The sequence below is a fragment of the Plectropomus leopardus genome, chromosome 3 (assembly GCF_026936395.1).
Source record: "Plectropomus leopardus strain MGB_pleo_1.0 chromosome 3, ASM2693639v1, whole genome shotgun sequence".
Classification (NCBI taxonomy): Eukaryota; Metazoa; Chordata; class Actinopteri; order Perciformes; family Serranidae; genus Plectropomus; species Plectropomus leopardus.
In genome coordinates, this window is record NC_142178.1 from 4,208,676 (window position 1) to 4,225,000 (window position 16,325).

General features: G+C 40.7%; 1 protein-coding gene across 2 annotated transcripts in view; it reads right to left on the reverse strand.

Annotated features, from left to right (window-relative positions):
• Positions 1-16,325, reverse strand: part of pax5 (paired box 5) — a 72,474-nt gene that overhangs the window by 44,889 nt on the left and 11,260 nt on the right. For both annotated transcript variants that reach the window (XM_042484954.2, XM_042484953.2), the window contains exons 2-5: positions 8,408-8,573; positions 4,850-5,047; positions 4,050-4,114; positions 132-257 (exon numbers count right to left, since the gene is read on the reverse strand). In XM_042484954.2, coding sequence (XP_042340888.1) covers positions 132-257; positions 4,050-4,114; positions 4,850-5,047; positions 8,408-8,573 — 555 coding nt within the window. The remainder of the gene's footprint in view (positions 1-131; positions 258-4,049; positions 4,115-4,849; positions 5,048-8,407; positions 8,574-16,325) is intronic.

A 16,325-nucleotide genomic window follows, 5' to 3' on the forward strand; every position in this document is an offset into this window, starting at 1 on the left:
TACATGTTGAAGGGGTAAGGAGGGGGTCTTGAGGGGGACCCACATCATTTATGTATGTTATGTATTTGTATATGTGCACTTGAAAAATTACAACCACAACCACACACGCAGACACATTTTTTTTTGCTTACCTTCGTCCCTCTTCCTCTTGCCCACATCGGCAGCTGAGCTGATACCCAGAATGCCACTGATGGAGTACGAGGAGCCGGCTGAGTCGCTGGTCACTGCTGACACTTGTGTGGCCGCCACAGACGTCGCTACAGACAAATCACATAATAAAATTAAGATGTATTGAGAAAGTATGATTCCCGATGAAACCAGACTGAACCAAACAGTATTGCAGCCCAAAAAAACGACTTCGCTGGCTGCTACTTTTATAAAGCACCCTCCCATGTTTTGATTTCTCATTTTTTCATCCTCGAGTCCTTTCCTCACCTCCTCTCCTCGCAGCTTATCCCAACTGCCTGAGATGTGAACAAAAGAGGCAAGGAGGAAACACAGCGAGAGATGAGTTGAGGCAACAGGAATTTAACAAAATGAGACATCCATGTTTCAGAGCCGTCAAGTTAAAGTTAGCTGTGCATCACGCCAGTACGTCTCTTTTATACGACACAAGTGCCAAAAAGACTTTGGCAAAAGGTACACCTATGAACCCTGCCCAAAGATCCTCCTTGAAATTAATTTTTTAATGATTGAGTCATCCTTCAAAATGGTGCACTGAGAATAATTTCTGGGTCACAGGCAGGAGGACGGAGGAGACGGGAGACATGGAGGCACAAAATACAGAACCTTATTAAGTGTTCCTCAAATGTGCTATTTAAAAGCATCCTAAAGAATGTAACATCAAATGTTTGCTTTCTTCCCCTGCACTCACCTGCTATGTTAAAGCATCAGAAAGTCACTAACTTTTTTGGTAAGGGTAACATTTCAGTTTTTAAGGTATCAAAATTTTTTTTAAAAAGTGGTCTGTTGAAGAAACATATTATAAAATTGTGTAAGATAGAGATTCTGGAAATGTGTTATGTCTGGTTAATTAACAAAGGAATCAAAAGAAAGAAATGAAATAAGATTTGAAAGTCTTTGATGAGTGCTTGTAGCTGGCTATATGATTTTATCAAACAGTTGGGACAAATGTGTTGGGTTGGTTTGCACTCAGATTTTGAGGTTGGTTGGAACATGTGCCAACAAATTCTGAATTTAATTTTATTTTGAGAGATTAAATTTGGCACAAATGTACAACATGACTTTAATTAGAAATAATCTAATTTTAAGAGACTTTTGTGGACATTAAACAATATTTATGTATAGCTGGACCTTAATTGTCATTTGCAGAACAAGTTATGGCAAAGATGTACCAATCCCTAATCTCCCCTAATGTTGAGTCACATGCTGCTTCTACAATAAAGATTTTCCACCAAACATCAGCATTTCTTGTTCCTTGTACACATTTTGTTATCTAATTCGTGGCATCTCAACAATCTAAGATACAGAACAAGAATCTATCAGTTCAATCCTATTTTTCTCTCCCTAAACTCAACAAAGATGCAATTTAATCCTCTAAAATTTTTACTCAGCCACACAGAACAAACTGAGGCTTGAAAAAAAAAGGACAAAAGTCTGTCTGCCCCTCGTTGTCTCTCCCTCTAATCTTCCCCCTGGAGGAGACAAGTTCCTCGCTGGGCGACACAGCGACATACTTGTCACCGCTTCAGTGACAAACACACACACACACACACACGCACACACACACACACACACACACACACGCACGCACACACCGTAACATACAGTCACTCATTCCCTGGTCCCTTATCTGTGCCCCTGTAAGCGGACATGGGGTTGAGTGACAGTATGGCATCCCAAGAGGGACAGAAAGGTGTGGAGACAGACATCCTAATCCTCTCTCCCAGCAGACCCCCCAAACACAGAAAGACGAGACCGAAAAGGGAATTTTAAAAAAAGAAGAAACGATAAACCAAAGGATCACGGTCCCTTCCAGCCGTTACTCCTTCGCTAACGACAAGGGGAGTATAATGAATGCATATCCCTCCTTTTCCCATCACTTGATTTAGCACTTCAATTATCTGATTTTCCTTTCTCTTTCTTTTCACTCTTTTTTTTTTATCAGAACGTACCGCTTTTATTCTGCAAATCCAAATGTTCAATTTTCCGCCTGGGAGTGGGACCCATTTATCTGTGTAATCTGTAAGCGTGCATGTGTGTGTGTAGGGGGGGGGGTATCTAGGTGTGTATGCATGTGTGTGTGTGCTGCTAAATGTGTGTAAAAGGCAGGAGTCAGGGAGCAGTGTGTGTGAAATTAATTTAGATTAATAGACAATGTGCGATTATGAAGATATGAGAGACACCGAAACACAATCCACTTCAGGGTAAAGAGAGAGAGAGAGAGAGAGAGAGAGAGAGAGGCTCTCATATTTTTTTGTTCTCTGAGATATTCATCGAGTCAAAAGGAAATAATGTTTCAGTCATAGCTGTAATAGATATATTGCTGCAGTCTGTAACATGATTACAAAGCACAAATGAACAGTGAAACCAGGTAAATCTGAAGGAGGAGAGTCAGGGGTCTTTGGATAAAGATTGTTAATTTCTCTGTCAGAGTAAGATAATTCTTTCATTTTTGCTTATTCACTCGAATGTCCTTGCTATCTACTTTGTGTTTATGAATTATGAAACATTACCGAATTCACCAACAAATGGGCCTAAATTAGTTGTGAGTGATCCAGGGTTATAATCATCTATTTTACATTTGCAGGAAATTTTCAACCTACACTTTCTCCAACACCAAACTCTGGAGAGATTTTTAGAAGCTAAACTGACCATTTTAGAGCATTTTGAAATGAAAAAAACTCAGATTTGGGGTTCTCAAAGTTTTGGTGAGGGCTAGTTTAGGAAGATGGCATATGATTGGCAGTGGCACAATAAAATTGCACACAATTACTTGTTTTGTTTTTTTTAATGGCATAAGATTCTATCATTTTAATGGCATTTTTATGGCATGCTTGGCAAAATAATCATAATAAATCATAATTGACAAGAGTTTAGGCTATGCAAGGGCATGAGTTTTGTTTCAAGACGGGGGGGCATGTGAAACAGAGGAGTTTGGGGGAGTCCTCTGAAAGACAATTGTGAGCATCAGACAGCTTCTGTTGGGGTATGGCAACACAACTTGGACAAACCACATGCAGAACTACTGTACATAATACTAGAGCCAGTATAAAAAGACAATTTGTTCAGTTTATTTATGATTATAATAACATTTGGTAATTGTTATTATGGTGTGGTTGCCATTTATACAGTGACTGCTAACTTATTTTAGGACAAGACCGGTACGGTAGACCATTTACAATTCAGAACCTGCTTTGAAGCCTTTATCGTTTTAGTTCATTATGTGATTTAATGGTGCATCTTCCCAAATAAATGTGCAATTAATCGAATTACCACAAATCAACGGACACACAATAAATGTGTGCCTTTGTAGCCCCTGAGGGGGCCTCAGGGCAGTTGCCCACTTTTCCCAGCTAATGATTCATCCTTGAATTAAACTGCATTTTAGAAACATACTCTATTTAAAATCATGATCCCAACTAGCAGACGTTTTAATGCTTGTGATAATAGTTTTATTGGCATTAAGGCACCAGTGTTGTTGCATGCCGTCATCTCTTACTGTCTTTTTCATTATGTCAGATCTCCACTGTGCACTTAACAATCGGAACAAAAACTATCACACAAAACAGTAGTTTACCAAAAAACACTGTTTAAAAAAAGCAGAAAATGTACAAAGCAAACCTACACTGCTGTTAACTAAGTTCACTTTGGACATTTTGTTGGCATCTTGATTAAAACATTTGAGCACAGACCTCCGTGGCACACAACATTTCACACTTTTTCACTGCCAGTTAATGTCCAGAATTGCAATACGCCTGCCGTTCCACGTACGGCACACGGCTCCTGAGAGATTCGCACAAAAACGGCTCTGCTGTAAAATTTGCTCTGACAGTCTGAAACAGGATTTCTTAGAGCAGCACACCTACCTAAGTTGTGAGCCGACACTGAGCCTGTTTGGCCGGGCGGCTGCTGAACCTTTGTCCGAATGATCCTGCAGGAAGAGAGAGGAGATATTAGTGTGTGTGAAGTGCTCGTTTGTGTGTGTGTGTGTGTGTGTGAGAGAGAGAGAGAGAGAGAGAGAGAGAGAGAGAGAGAGAGAGAGGATTCTGAGTGACAGAGAGAACATGACCATCGTGGGAGCTAAACTGTGTGTGTGTGTGTGTGTGTGTGTGTGTGTGTGTGTGTGTGTGTGTGTGTGCGCGTGTGTGTGTGAAGTGGCTGAGGCAGGAGGCTGACATGGCAGAGGGGCCTCACACTTCCTGCTTGGCTGCTCATGCAAGCCTTTTCTTCCTCTTTCCTTTCCTTTTCTTCTCCTTTCCTCCCCCCTTTTCCTCTCCTCTCATGTCCTCTCCTCTCCTTTCCCTTTCTTTCCTTCCCTTTTGTGTCTCTTTCTGTACTTACTCTCGCACACCTTCCTTCCCTTTTGTCTGCCTCTTTTGCTCACTCCTTCTCTCTCTTATTTCGCCATCCCTCCCTCTCTCTCTGCCTCTATGCTCGGGGGGAAAGGGTTGTCATTGTACCATCGTGTTGAACCACTGAGCTGCAGCCACTTCATACATATGGAGACCGGGCCTCTTTGCCATTCTCTCTTCTCCACTCACACACACAGACACACACACATATAAAAAAAACACAGTATTATATTGCTCTGAGCTACATGTTGCTATAAGTTGATACTCAAACACACACACACACACACACACACACACACAGATTACGAGGTTACCTGTTGATGGAGCTGACACTGGGGACACTGTCGTTGTCACACACTCTCTCGGCGAGGAGCCTGTCCCGGATCTCCCAGGCAAACATGGTGGGGTTTTGGCGTTTGTAATCGGCGATCTTGTCGACCACTTTGGGAGTAGCAACCTTTGGTTTGGATCCCCCAATTACCCCGGGGCGGATGCTGCCCGTTTCATAGTACCTGCCAATCAAAGCGAAGGAGATAGGCACATTGGTAATAACATACAGAAAGGGAGTAGAATTTTTTGGAAGCTCAATTGTAAGACAAAAGATCAAATTGCACCTAAATAAGAAAAGGTTTCATTGTTCATAAGGCTGGGCACTGTTCTATATTCTATATTCTATCAGAGGCGTAAATTTTTATAAATTGGTCACAAATATGTCATTACATTTCTTTTAAAAGATAAATCCTCTCCAAGAACAGCTATTGTTTTTTGCAAGAATTACCAAACAGGTGCATTTTTTGGAACTACTCTCTGCTGTTGATTTGCTGCACACATAACACTTTACACCTTGTGGTGATTCGGACATTGTTCCACCCAGTCTCAACTCTTTCCCCTCCTCGCTCTTCAGTAGATGAATGACCTTCCAGCTGCGGTCAGGACTTCTCTCTGGCTCAAATTCAAAAACTCTTCAAAAAGCACTTCACGTCTCTCTGGCCTGTCCCTTACCCTCCTCCTCCATTTGTACCTGATCTTGAAAAAAGATGATCTTCCTGTCTTGTGTCGCATTTCTCAGAGGATAGGCGGGCTCGCACTCTCAGTGTCTGTACTGACAAAGGGCAGTGATGGATGGGGTGCAAAATCCACAATGTCTGTCCTGTCTGAAATCCAGCTGAAGCTGCTGTGACTTTGATTTTGTTGAATCAAGTGGTTATCTTCCAAAGTCACAGTCTTTTTTAGTTTAGTTTTAGACCTAAATTCAATCTTTATGTACAGTACATCCTTGTGCTTTAGCAAACAAACACTTTCTGGTAAACATAAAGAATTCTGCATCAAAAAGACAAAAACTAAGACTGCTGAATACTTGTTTCAGCTTCTTTTCAACATAACTATGTTTTTGCAGAGAAAACACTCAGTATGGATGGCAGCAGTAACTACAACATGGTTAAGTTTAGGAGAAGACTGTGGTTTCAGTTAAAATAAATTGAGTACTTGATGAAACCTTAAGTGACATAACCCTACTTTGCATAGTTGCATAAGTCATGTAACTACATGGACTTTTGGTTTTACACGGGACACAAACATCAATCTCCTGGTTGAAAGTCCATGTTTGTTTGACCTGCCCACCCTACACAGACTGTCTTGCTCTCTTTACTTAATTTGTATGTCCACCACAAAATAATCACATTGACTTTGTGTAGCCATTTTTTTATATAACCAGCACGTAGTTTTAACACATTTTGTGCCCACCACTACATAATATCTTGACTTTGTATCCATTTCATGTATTTTTACAAGCTGAATAAAGACTCAGTGGTCCTTTGAATAAGTTAAGACTCTAGTCTTTACTTTTTTTCTTGTTGACAGACAAGTATTAAAGAGTTCAATTTTACCTTGACATGTTTCTGCTATCATCCTGCAGTCTGTCAACAAGAAACAAAGTAAAAACTAGATTCAGTGAAGACATAATGAATTTGTTTGGACTAGGTTAAGACTCCCCGGACTTACTACATTTGAAAATAACCCCGTCATTCTTCTCAGCAGTTAAATCCGCACTACAGGTTGTTTGTATTGTTGCAGTCATCAGAACAAACTGTGGATATCGCTGTCAGCGAAAAATGCCAAAAATATTTATGATGCCTGACTCGTGCTGCTGTTGTTTTCTCGAGAATCTCACATTGTGACACAGAGGTAAGAAGAGGGTGGCACTGATGCACACACACAAACACACTAATGCAAACACACACACACACAGATTCAGGCATTTCGTGTCCACCATGGCTATTTCATGAATGTATTTGCATGCAGAAGGGGCATGGGGGGGTGGGAGGACAGCAAATGCGCTACACAGCTTGCAGAAAAAGGGGGATGCTGTGTGTGGATGCAAGCTGTCAGTCAGTCTTAAACCTGCTCTCTCTCTCTCTCTCTCTCTCTCTCTCTCTCTCTCTCTCTCTCTCTCTCTCTCTCTCTCTCTCTCTCTCCACCGCTGTACGGTAGAGTAATCCCTTCCGTGAAGATGTGTGTTCCTGTAAATGTGCGTTTCCTTGTCTCTCTTTGTGTGTGTGTGTGTGTGTGTGTGTGTGTGTGTGTGTGTGTGCACGTAAGTTGTGCACAACTTGCACGTTGTGTTGCACGTTTGGACTATTCACAGCTGGAGAATAAACACAGCTAAAGGAAAAAACAATCTATTTCCAAATGGAAAACTATTTAAATTATTCACAGCTGAATCATTGGTGAATAAACGAGCATGGTTATTGATATCCGCACAACGATGAGCTAATACATACACACAATCACTCACACACACACACACACACACACACACACAAAGTGGTAGAGTTGGTGTTTTTGTTCTGCTGGCACCAGAGAGACAGAGAGGAGAGGATAAAACAACCCTCCCTCCCTCCTTCCATCCCTCGATCCCCTCTCCTCCCCCTCCTCCCCTCACGGTAACGCTTCAGTGAGTTGAACGGCCAGGACAGGGGAGAGAGAGAGAGAGAGGGGGAAAGAGAGGCAAGGGAGAACAATGAGCAACACATTTTTTGATATAGCTGAGGGTCGCTGTAGCTAATCCTTCCCCTCCGTCCCCTCAAATGGTCTCTCTGTCTCTCTTTTTTTCCCCTTGCACTCCTCTTCTTTAACACGCCTTTTCCCCTTTTGATTGTGTTCCTTGTTCTTGTCTTTCTCCCTTTCTCCATCTCCCTCTTTTTTTGGGGTGGTGCAGAAATATGGTGCCACTTTCATTTTGATGCTAATTCCAAAAAGTGATGAATCTTTTCCCTTTTGTCCCCCTTTCTTCTCCGGGGGACGGAACGAGCAGGGATTTTCTCTTGAATTTAGCTTTGAAAAGGCAGAGAGAGAGACGGACGGAGAGAGAAAGAGAGAGAAAAGGGGGGGGTTGAGGAGGAGACAGAAAAATTGAGAGGGGTCAGAGGAGAAATATTAGATATAGAGAGGGGAGAGGAAGGTTAAAATGACATAAAAAAAAAAGAACAGTGAGAGAAATAAGAGGCAAGTGAAACAACGGCGAGCAGCATCATGTGCATGATGCTGAAGGAATTGAAGAAATGGCAGAATGGTGTGACCTGATAGGAACTTCAGTTTTACACATACCTATCCACGACTGAAGCTTGTGTGTTCACAAAAAAACTAAGCAGAATGACACAAAATTGAACTAAATAGTTTCAGTTTTCCTGCCTCATACTGCAATTCAAAGATTTCTGTTTTGGAAACCAGGACGTAGACATTTTTATACACCTTAGCCAGCCATGTGAGGCCTCACACACTCTCACAGTCTGTCGGCACACTGTTGAGCGTGTTAAAAAGGTGTAAATATTTTCAGCATCATCATCATCATATGACTGTAGGTGCTCCTTTACCTGCCCAGTATCTTGCTGACACATCCATGGCTGACTCGTAGCTGGCGTGAGATGTCGCAGGGCCGGACCCCTTGGTGGGCGAGCTCCACTATTCGCTGTCGCACCACATCTGGGAGGGGCCTGCCGTTTACAAACACACCTCCGAGCTGGTTCACTCCTCCATGTCCTCGATGAGAAAGAGATGGGGGAAAAAAGACAGTTTGGAATGAATCAAAACAAGGTCAAGGAGGGAGAGAGAGAAATATTATGATTGCCTGGAATTAGTTCAGAGGCAACAAAAAAATCAACAAAGATAAAGTTATTCAAATGTGAGTGACCAAATGGAGGCTGATGAGGTGATGATTTTAGAGAAGTAAATGATTTTGGCTTTAGCTACATGTGCAACACATAAAGAAAATACACAATTATTGACAAAAATTAGCAATAAAAACATCGTATTTTACTCCAAGGTCTGGTTTTTCCCCATGGTTCATTTCTGGAAAGGCATCGAACAGGTTCCAGAATGTCACAGTTCCTGCTTTTACAGCATTATTATCAAGATTCTACTCTCAACCTCAGGAAAGTCACTTATGAGAATAAACTGAACCATAATTTTTGGAGTCTGGGAGTTATGACACAAGACATGCTCAGTATAACCGCAGTGTTGAATTGCTGACTTCCAAGGGCTCTGTTTTCATTTCAGTATTGTGGCAGGAAATATGATAAACAGGGATTTTTGGGGTCCTCCGACAGAACTTTTGAGCACCAAACTCCTAATTTCCTGCATTACAGTGAATTTTTATGCACCACTTTGTGACTTTTCTGCATCATTTTATGGTTATGGAAATGTCATTAATTGTGCTGACAGAAAAAACGCCCTCAGCTATTTTCACAACTTTTTTTCAGCTATTTTGGGGGGGCACAAAGCACATGTTCTAACTTTTGAGGGGTACATGAAAAGAAAAAAAAAATCTGCACCTATGCTGGCTGAACAGCTCGACTGATGGAGTGAAAATGCCTTGGCAGAGCTGTTCAGGCAGCCATTTATCAGTAATGTTTACATAAAAATGACATCCAATAGCTACATTCCAGTCTGGATTAGCCAGTCCACATTTTATCGTATTTGCTCGCCTGTTCTCGTGGATTTCTCTTGTCCAGTGAAAGACATAATCCAGCTACTCACTGAGGCTTCATTTAAAAACATTACATTGTGTTTGTGCCACTAATAGCTTGTTTCTGTGGGTCACCAGTTGCTTAAGCTATTTCCTCACATTTGAGCATGGTGAAAATCTATGCCACAATCTATGTCAGTCCCTTGGAATCACTGACACACTGAAAATATAACGGGAAATATAATGTACGAGAAATCTCGTATTTCGCGGCTTTATTTGCTTTGTGTGTATGTATGCTATTATTGTTTCTTCGGTTTGGTTGAAAAAATATTAACTTCAGGATCCAACAGCTGCTGGAGTCAGTTTATTATCTCAAATCCATCTGATTTCTCTCCTGCCACTGATTTATCTGGCTCAGCATAATACGCCCGGTTTGACTTATTCCAAAGTGCAAACTTTGCCCATTTTCACCCGAGGCAGAGTGAGCTAAGATCTTAAGTAAATGAGGGGATTTCAATTAATTATTGACCAAGGCCTGGCCCTGGCCCCTTACTGAAGGATACTACTAATATTCCCCCTGAGGGATGAAAGTACAGGAGGAAATGAAGGAGGGAGGATAAGAGCAGTATACACGAGAAAAGACTGGAAAAGAAGAAAAGATGAACCTTTTTATAATTCTGTTTGTGGAATTGTTAGAAACAGTTTTAATCCCTCAATCTTATACAATATACATACAAAATGAAAACTGGCTGTTTATTCATCGAACAAACTTTGGTTTTTGATTGACAGATTTGCACAGAAACAGTGAAACAGCAGTGACAATAAGCAAGAAATGGGTGTGAATTGGATATGATTCCACCCAGTTTATAAATGTATAATATAATGAAAGGTGACATCTTGAAATGACTTGTTCTGTCTGACCCATAGTCCAAAATGCAAAGATACGTAGTTTAGTATCACTGAGGACTAATAATCACACTGAAGAAGCTGAAAGCAGTAAATTATTGTCATTTTTGCTTAAAAATGGCAGACACAATTATCAATAATTAAACTGTTTTCTGATTTTCTGTCAATCAATAATCAACTAATTTACAGTTTTAAAACCAGTGCAAAAGCCTATCCCAGAATGCACCAAACAGTGACTCCCCAAATTGGTGGCCAGTGAAGAGCATGGCCCCCCTGATCCATTTGCCGACCCTTCCCAACAAGTATGATAAAAAAAATATTTGAGGCCAGTATTACTGTCCTTAAGAGGCTGTGGCTCACTCATTTTTAAGCTATATCACAATGGTAGCTATCTTGTAAAAGTGAAACCTTAAGGCTTCAATCAGCACAAGCCATGTAGGCATAGCTTGTTGGGAAGGAGGCTAATTAATACTCCAAACTAAATTTGGGTAAGGGAACAACTGGTAAAACCAATGGTGCAAGGTAGTTCCAACGGGCCCCAGTGCACAATATTATGACGGGCCCTATTGCACACTAGTTATGAAGCACACACGGAACCCTGGCTACTGTATATTATATTGTCTCCTAACATGATAAAATAGAGACTTGGCATTGACTATCAATGACAACTGTATGACTTTTTTTTTTAAATTAAATAGTTATTTATAGTTTATGTAGGATAAGCATATCATTTTGGCACACATTCTTTAAGGGCCCACTCTCTTTAGGGCCCCACCCCAAGTCCCATATCTGAATGAAAATGGGCTCTGTGGGTGTCCACGAGTCTCCCCTAAACTTTAGAAGACTTGTTCCCATTAAAACAATGATGCATATTGCTTGTTTTTTTAACGGGGTTATTAGATAAACAAGGAATCACCTAAAATGTACAGATACGTAACATATTAAAGCAGGGTTGTTGTGGAACTCAAAATGTACTGTACCGCTATCAGTCTATGCACATCAAATAATTAGTCATGTCAACGCCAAAATAAGAAACCAGTACATCAGTGTGTGATTCATTCAGTCTCAATGATGACATAGTTTTCAACCAGCCTACATACTTCAACAGTATATTATTGAACTTCAGTTATGTCTTTTAGTTTTGGTGTGTAACCACAAGATTTTTTTGTTGCCCCATCTCGCCATCCCTATGATACATTTCTGGGGCAGTGGAGGAGAGGAAGGGTAATCCCCGGACAGGTCAGCAGTCTAAAAGCGGGCACACTCAATGTGTCAGTCAAACATTTCTGCAGACTCTCCACTGAAAGGCTCCAAACAGCCAACCAGGTGAGAACCTGCAGGCACTTCTTCCTGTGAGACAACAATACCAGCCACTGTCTCAGCTATATACTGTATATATAATAATACAATAATATATTCAGCAGTAGTGGGATACAGTACAAAGGAGAAAATGAGAACTATTTGGGCCACACTCTCGCACCCCAACACTGTGTGTTTGTATATGCTGTATACTGTATATCTCACCAAAGGCACAGTATAAATCAACCAGATTTTTTCTACCACATAATCCACTGGTTTTTGTATTACCATAGTGATTACGTCTTTAGGGGAAACACACACACACACACACACACACCCTCACACACACTAATCCTAGCTGTGGGGGTAATAGATTTTAAACACATTACCCCAGCAGGGATACCCCCTTAAACACAAAGCTGTCCCCTGAACCTGTCCCCCTGTCCTCTTCTTCCCTCCATCAGCATAAAATAAAGAAATACACACACACACACACACACACACACACACACACACACACACACATACACACACAGAGCCTCCTCCAGCTCAAATATAAATAGACACACACACATGTGGAATAAATACAGAAATGTGAAGTCTACAGTCTCATTTTGTGAAATCAAACAAAGCTATTTCCAAACGGCTGCTGCGGCCGGTCACTCTCTTCCTTACTACTTTATTTCTTGAGATAGAAAGAGCCTCATTATGCAGATGCCTGCTGCAGACAGCACAATTTGAAAAGCAATCGCTCTTTACAAAAGACACCAATATACGGACAGAGTCATATTTATGCAATGTCCATGAACGCCCAGGCTCGGCCGAGACTCAGAGTCTCAGCGGCATGAACTTTAAAGACAATATAATCACATCAGCTGGAGCAGAAGCATTTGTCATTTGTCACCAAAGCTGTTAAATTAAAGGAGCAATCGACTGAATGAAGGGATGTGTGTTTTAGCTCTGCAGACTTGTGTTTGCATGGCTGTGGTGGGACAAGTGCATTAAAGGGACACTCCACCTATTTTACACATCAAAATCCATTTATTCACCACACAGGTCTCAGCTGCAGCTCTGGAGGGAGCTCTGTAAAGTCATGAGAAAATAACGATTCTAAGGCAGACACTTTTCCATTATGGGAAAAATACGATCCAAGGTTTTTGGGGGCTTGACCCACACTAGGGACTTTGATACAATACCTTGAAAAATATCTGAAGTCGATACCATTTTCAAATTTTATAACAAGCTATAAAATGATAAAATGACAAGTGCGACTTTTCTTTCCATGGTCAGTAGAAGACAAGAGCAGAGTGATTGCGGCAAACATTCGAGATAAGACGAAGCCAGAAAGTGCTGCTGCTATCAGTAAATATTTAAAATATTCAGAATTCATATGTATCAAACGGTGGATTTATTTTTCATTTTTGACTTTTAGCATTTATTTTTAAAGGATAGCTAAAGCTTGAAAGGGGGACAGCAAGGGGATGAAATGCAGCAAAGGGCTGCAGGTTGTACATGGGGCGCCCGCTCTATACATGCGCCACTGGGCACTCTGTAAGCTGATATTTTTGACAACAACTAATAATTAAAAGTCAAGACCTATATGTGGTTTGATTTTGACTTTTCTTTAAAAAAACAACAACAACTCACAAATCCCCTAGATATGTAATCCTTAATCTGGTGTCAGTAAATCGATGTGGTACTACCCAACAGAAACATCATTCTGGGATGAGCTGATTCATCTTTTTTAATAGATATGTGTAAATATGTCTTTGTATGTCTGACATGCAGTGGTGCCATAATATCACATGACATACAGTTCTCTCTGAATGAAAATGATCGCTTATAGGGAAGTGGCCTAATACTTTCAGCTTGGTGTATTGAGTTACAGATTATTTGGATTTTTTTTTGGAATCTGTTGAAGAAGCAGCACAGAATCTGGACTGCATATCCAGAGAGCTGCTGTGTGCCACATCTGCTGTTTAAAGTTAATAGTTAAAGTATTAAACAGAGCTCTGTAAGAATGGCATCTTCATGCTATCCCACATTATTAGGATGATTTGTTGTCTTCCCTGTGACTGAGCCTGCTGGTGGTGTTTAACATAAGCAGGTCTGCTCCTGGCCTCTGCAGGGTGGACACTCAAGTCCATTTTATTTACATGCATGGCCCAAAAATCACAGTTTTCAAATTTACGTGACAGGACTTTGCAATCTGTACAACAGACTACACCCTTTAGATCATCTAGGAAACAGTCCACTCTGACGATGTTCAGTTGCACTGTGTTTTTGTTCTTTTTGGACATATTTTTGGACATTTTATTACAAATTTGATAGTAAAGAGATGACTGAAAATGAGGGAGCACAGAAGAGGAATGAAATGCACAAAGGTCTCAATGGTCTGAACTTGAACCAGAGATGCTGTCGTTCAGAATCAGCCTTCAGCCTAGCCCACCTGTGTACCCCTAAAACAGAGATACTCAACTTGCTTTGCTCGGGGACCACTTTTGTAACATGACATGAGACCAGGGGCCCGTTTCTGTCCTCACTCAAATTTGCCAAGAGACAAATCCAGTCGCAACCGCCCCGTACAGGTCAGGCGTATGCAAGGGCGTTACAAGGATTTCAGGACATTTCGGGGCTTAGTGGGAGTCCATGAAATCCTCCACTGGCACTTACCAAGCTAAATTTTTATGCTTTTTATATGCATTCGTACAGCTTATTTACATTCAAAGAACAAAAAATGTCAGTGTGAATAAGTTTATTTTTATTTTAGATTGGGAAATAGTCGGCGGGACACCAACTCCCTACCGCAGCCCACGATTGGGTGATGGGGTGGGCTGCCGCAACTTGAGTATCACTGCCCTAAGCATGACTTTTCTTGTAATTTTTTGTGTGTATGTTCAGATTTTACTATCTAACCTGGTGCTGAGATGCACACAGAAACTCCTCTCTCTCACACATACACACACACAAAAACACACATTTTCAGCTATCCCTCAAAGCCAGACCAGACTTGCTGACCTACATGGACAAATTCAAGCCCTTAACCCACTCTCCCTCTCTCCCTCTCTCCCTCTCTCCCTCGATCTCCCTCGCTCTCCTTGGACGTTTTGTACAGTTGTGTGAAGGCATTATTCCACCCTCCCCCTTTTATTATTATGTCCCAAAACCATTTTGGTTAATAAAAGACACAGTTTTTGCAGGCTCGTTTTTAGAAGCCGACTGTGCTACGTCCTCCTCACCACAGGTATCTGCAGAGAAGACTGTCTCCCCCTCCTCCTCCTCCTCCCTCTCCTCCCTCTCTCCCGTCTTTCTCTGATAAGAGTAAATGAAATGGTTCCTTTCACCCTTCCTATCTGGGCCAGGGCATGAAATACGCCTTGCTTTGTAAAGAGATGGAGAGGAATGACTTGTGACCTACAAAAACCTGCAGATAACTATTTATTCACTTATCTGTGTATTTACTGTTGGCATTAGACGTTCAGGCTCTCACCATTCTTGGGGTAGGGTGTGGGGATTATATGTTTGAAATTTATTTTTTGAGCCTATAAATACTGATAGGGACAAACGCAATAACCTACACATTCTATAAAAACATTTGTTTATCGGACACTGTAGCATAATTCTCTAAATAAGTAGCATTTTCAAGACTATATGCCATGTTTTTACTATTCAGGAGCGCAGGAAACCTCAGACTTAATTTGATCATGCAGTTTTTTTAGGAAAACATTCAAAGTTGATTTGACTTTTTTTTTTAAATAGGAAATCGATTGCATATAAAATGTATATTTACTTCATATCTAATTCAGTTTTTTTAAAATGTAGATACATTTACTGAATTTTGCGAAGTTGTTGCAGTGTAAAAATGACAAGTTTTCGAAATTTCACTATACCAAATATACTGAGCTACATATCTTCATTCTGCAGGTTGTAAACTAGTCAATCATACTTCTTAAGCATGTTAAGAAAGCAGAACTTGCAGATCTCCACATGACATCACTGGAAAAATGCTTTTTGTCTCGATCAAGTTGACTAACTTTACTGAAGTTGCCGACACGTAGAAGAGCGAGGGAGTTTCACATCATTTTTAAGTAGTAACAGTGACACAAAATTAAGTAAATATGGCTACATTTCAAGTAAACTTATTTAAAGTAAACATAAATTAAGATTTATAGTTGCACTTTCCTTTTTCAAGGCAATTGGTTTCCAAGACAATTTTAACTAATATCAACTTGTCAGATTTTATAGTCAATATCCAGAAACTGCCTTGCTTTTTTGGTGTAATCTATCCCTTTTCTTGTGCACAGATGCTTAAAATAAAGGCATTTCCAAAGACGTCACCTTACAGAAGAACTGAGGGCTGATGTTCCCTCACAGCTGTGTGAGTTTAGCAACAGAGGTCCAGTTTTCATCATTTCATTCATCACACTGACCAAACAAATCAACCACTTTGCTCCCAGAAATTCAATCAACATTGGCCGACTTGGGAGGTTTTGTTACAAATTAGATCCAAAGATTCTGCCAAATTAGGATGTCTTGGCTTTTAAGGGTCTTTCCATTTGAAAAAAAAAAATAAACCTACAGTCTCCAGAGGAAGAGAAAGTGTTGACAAAAGCTTAATTTTC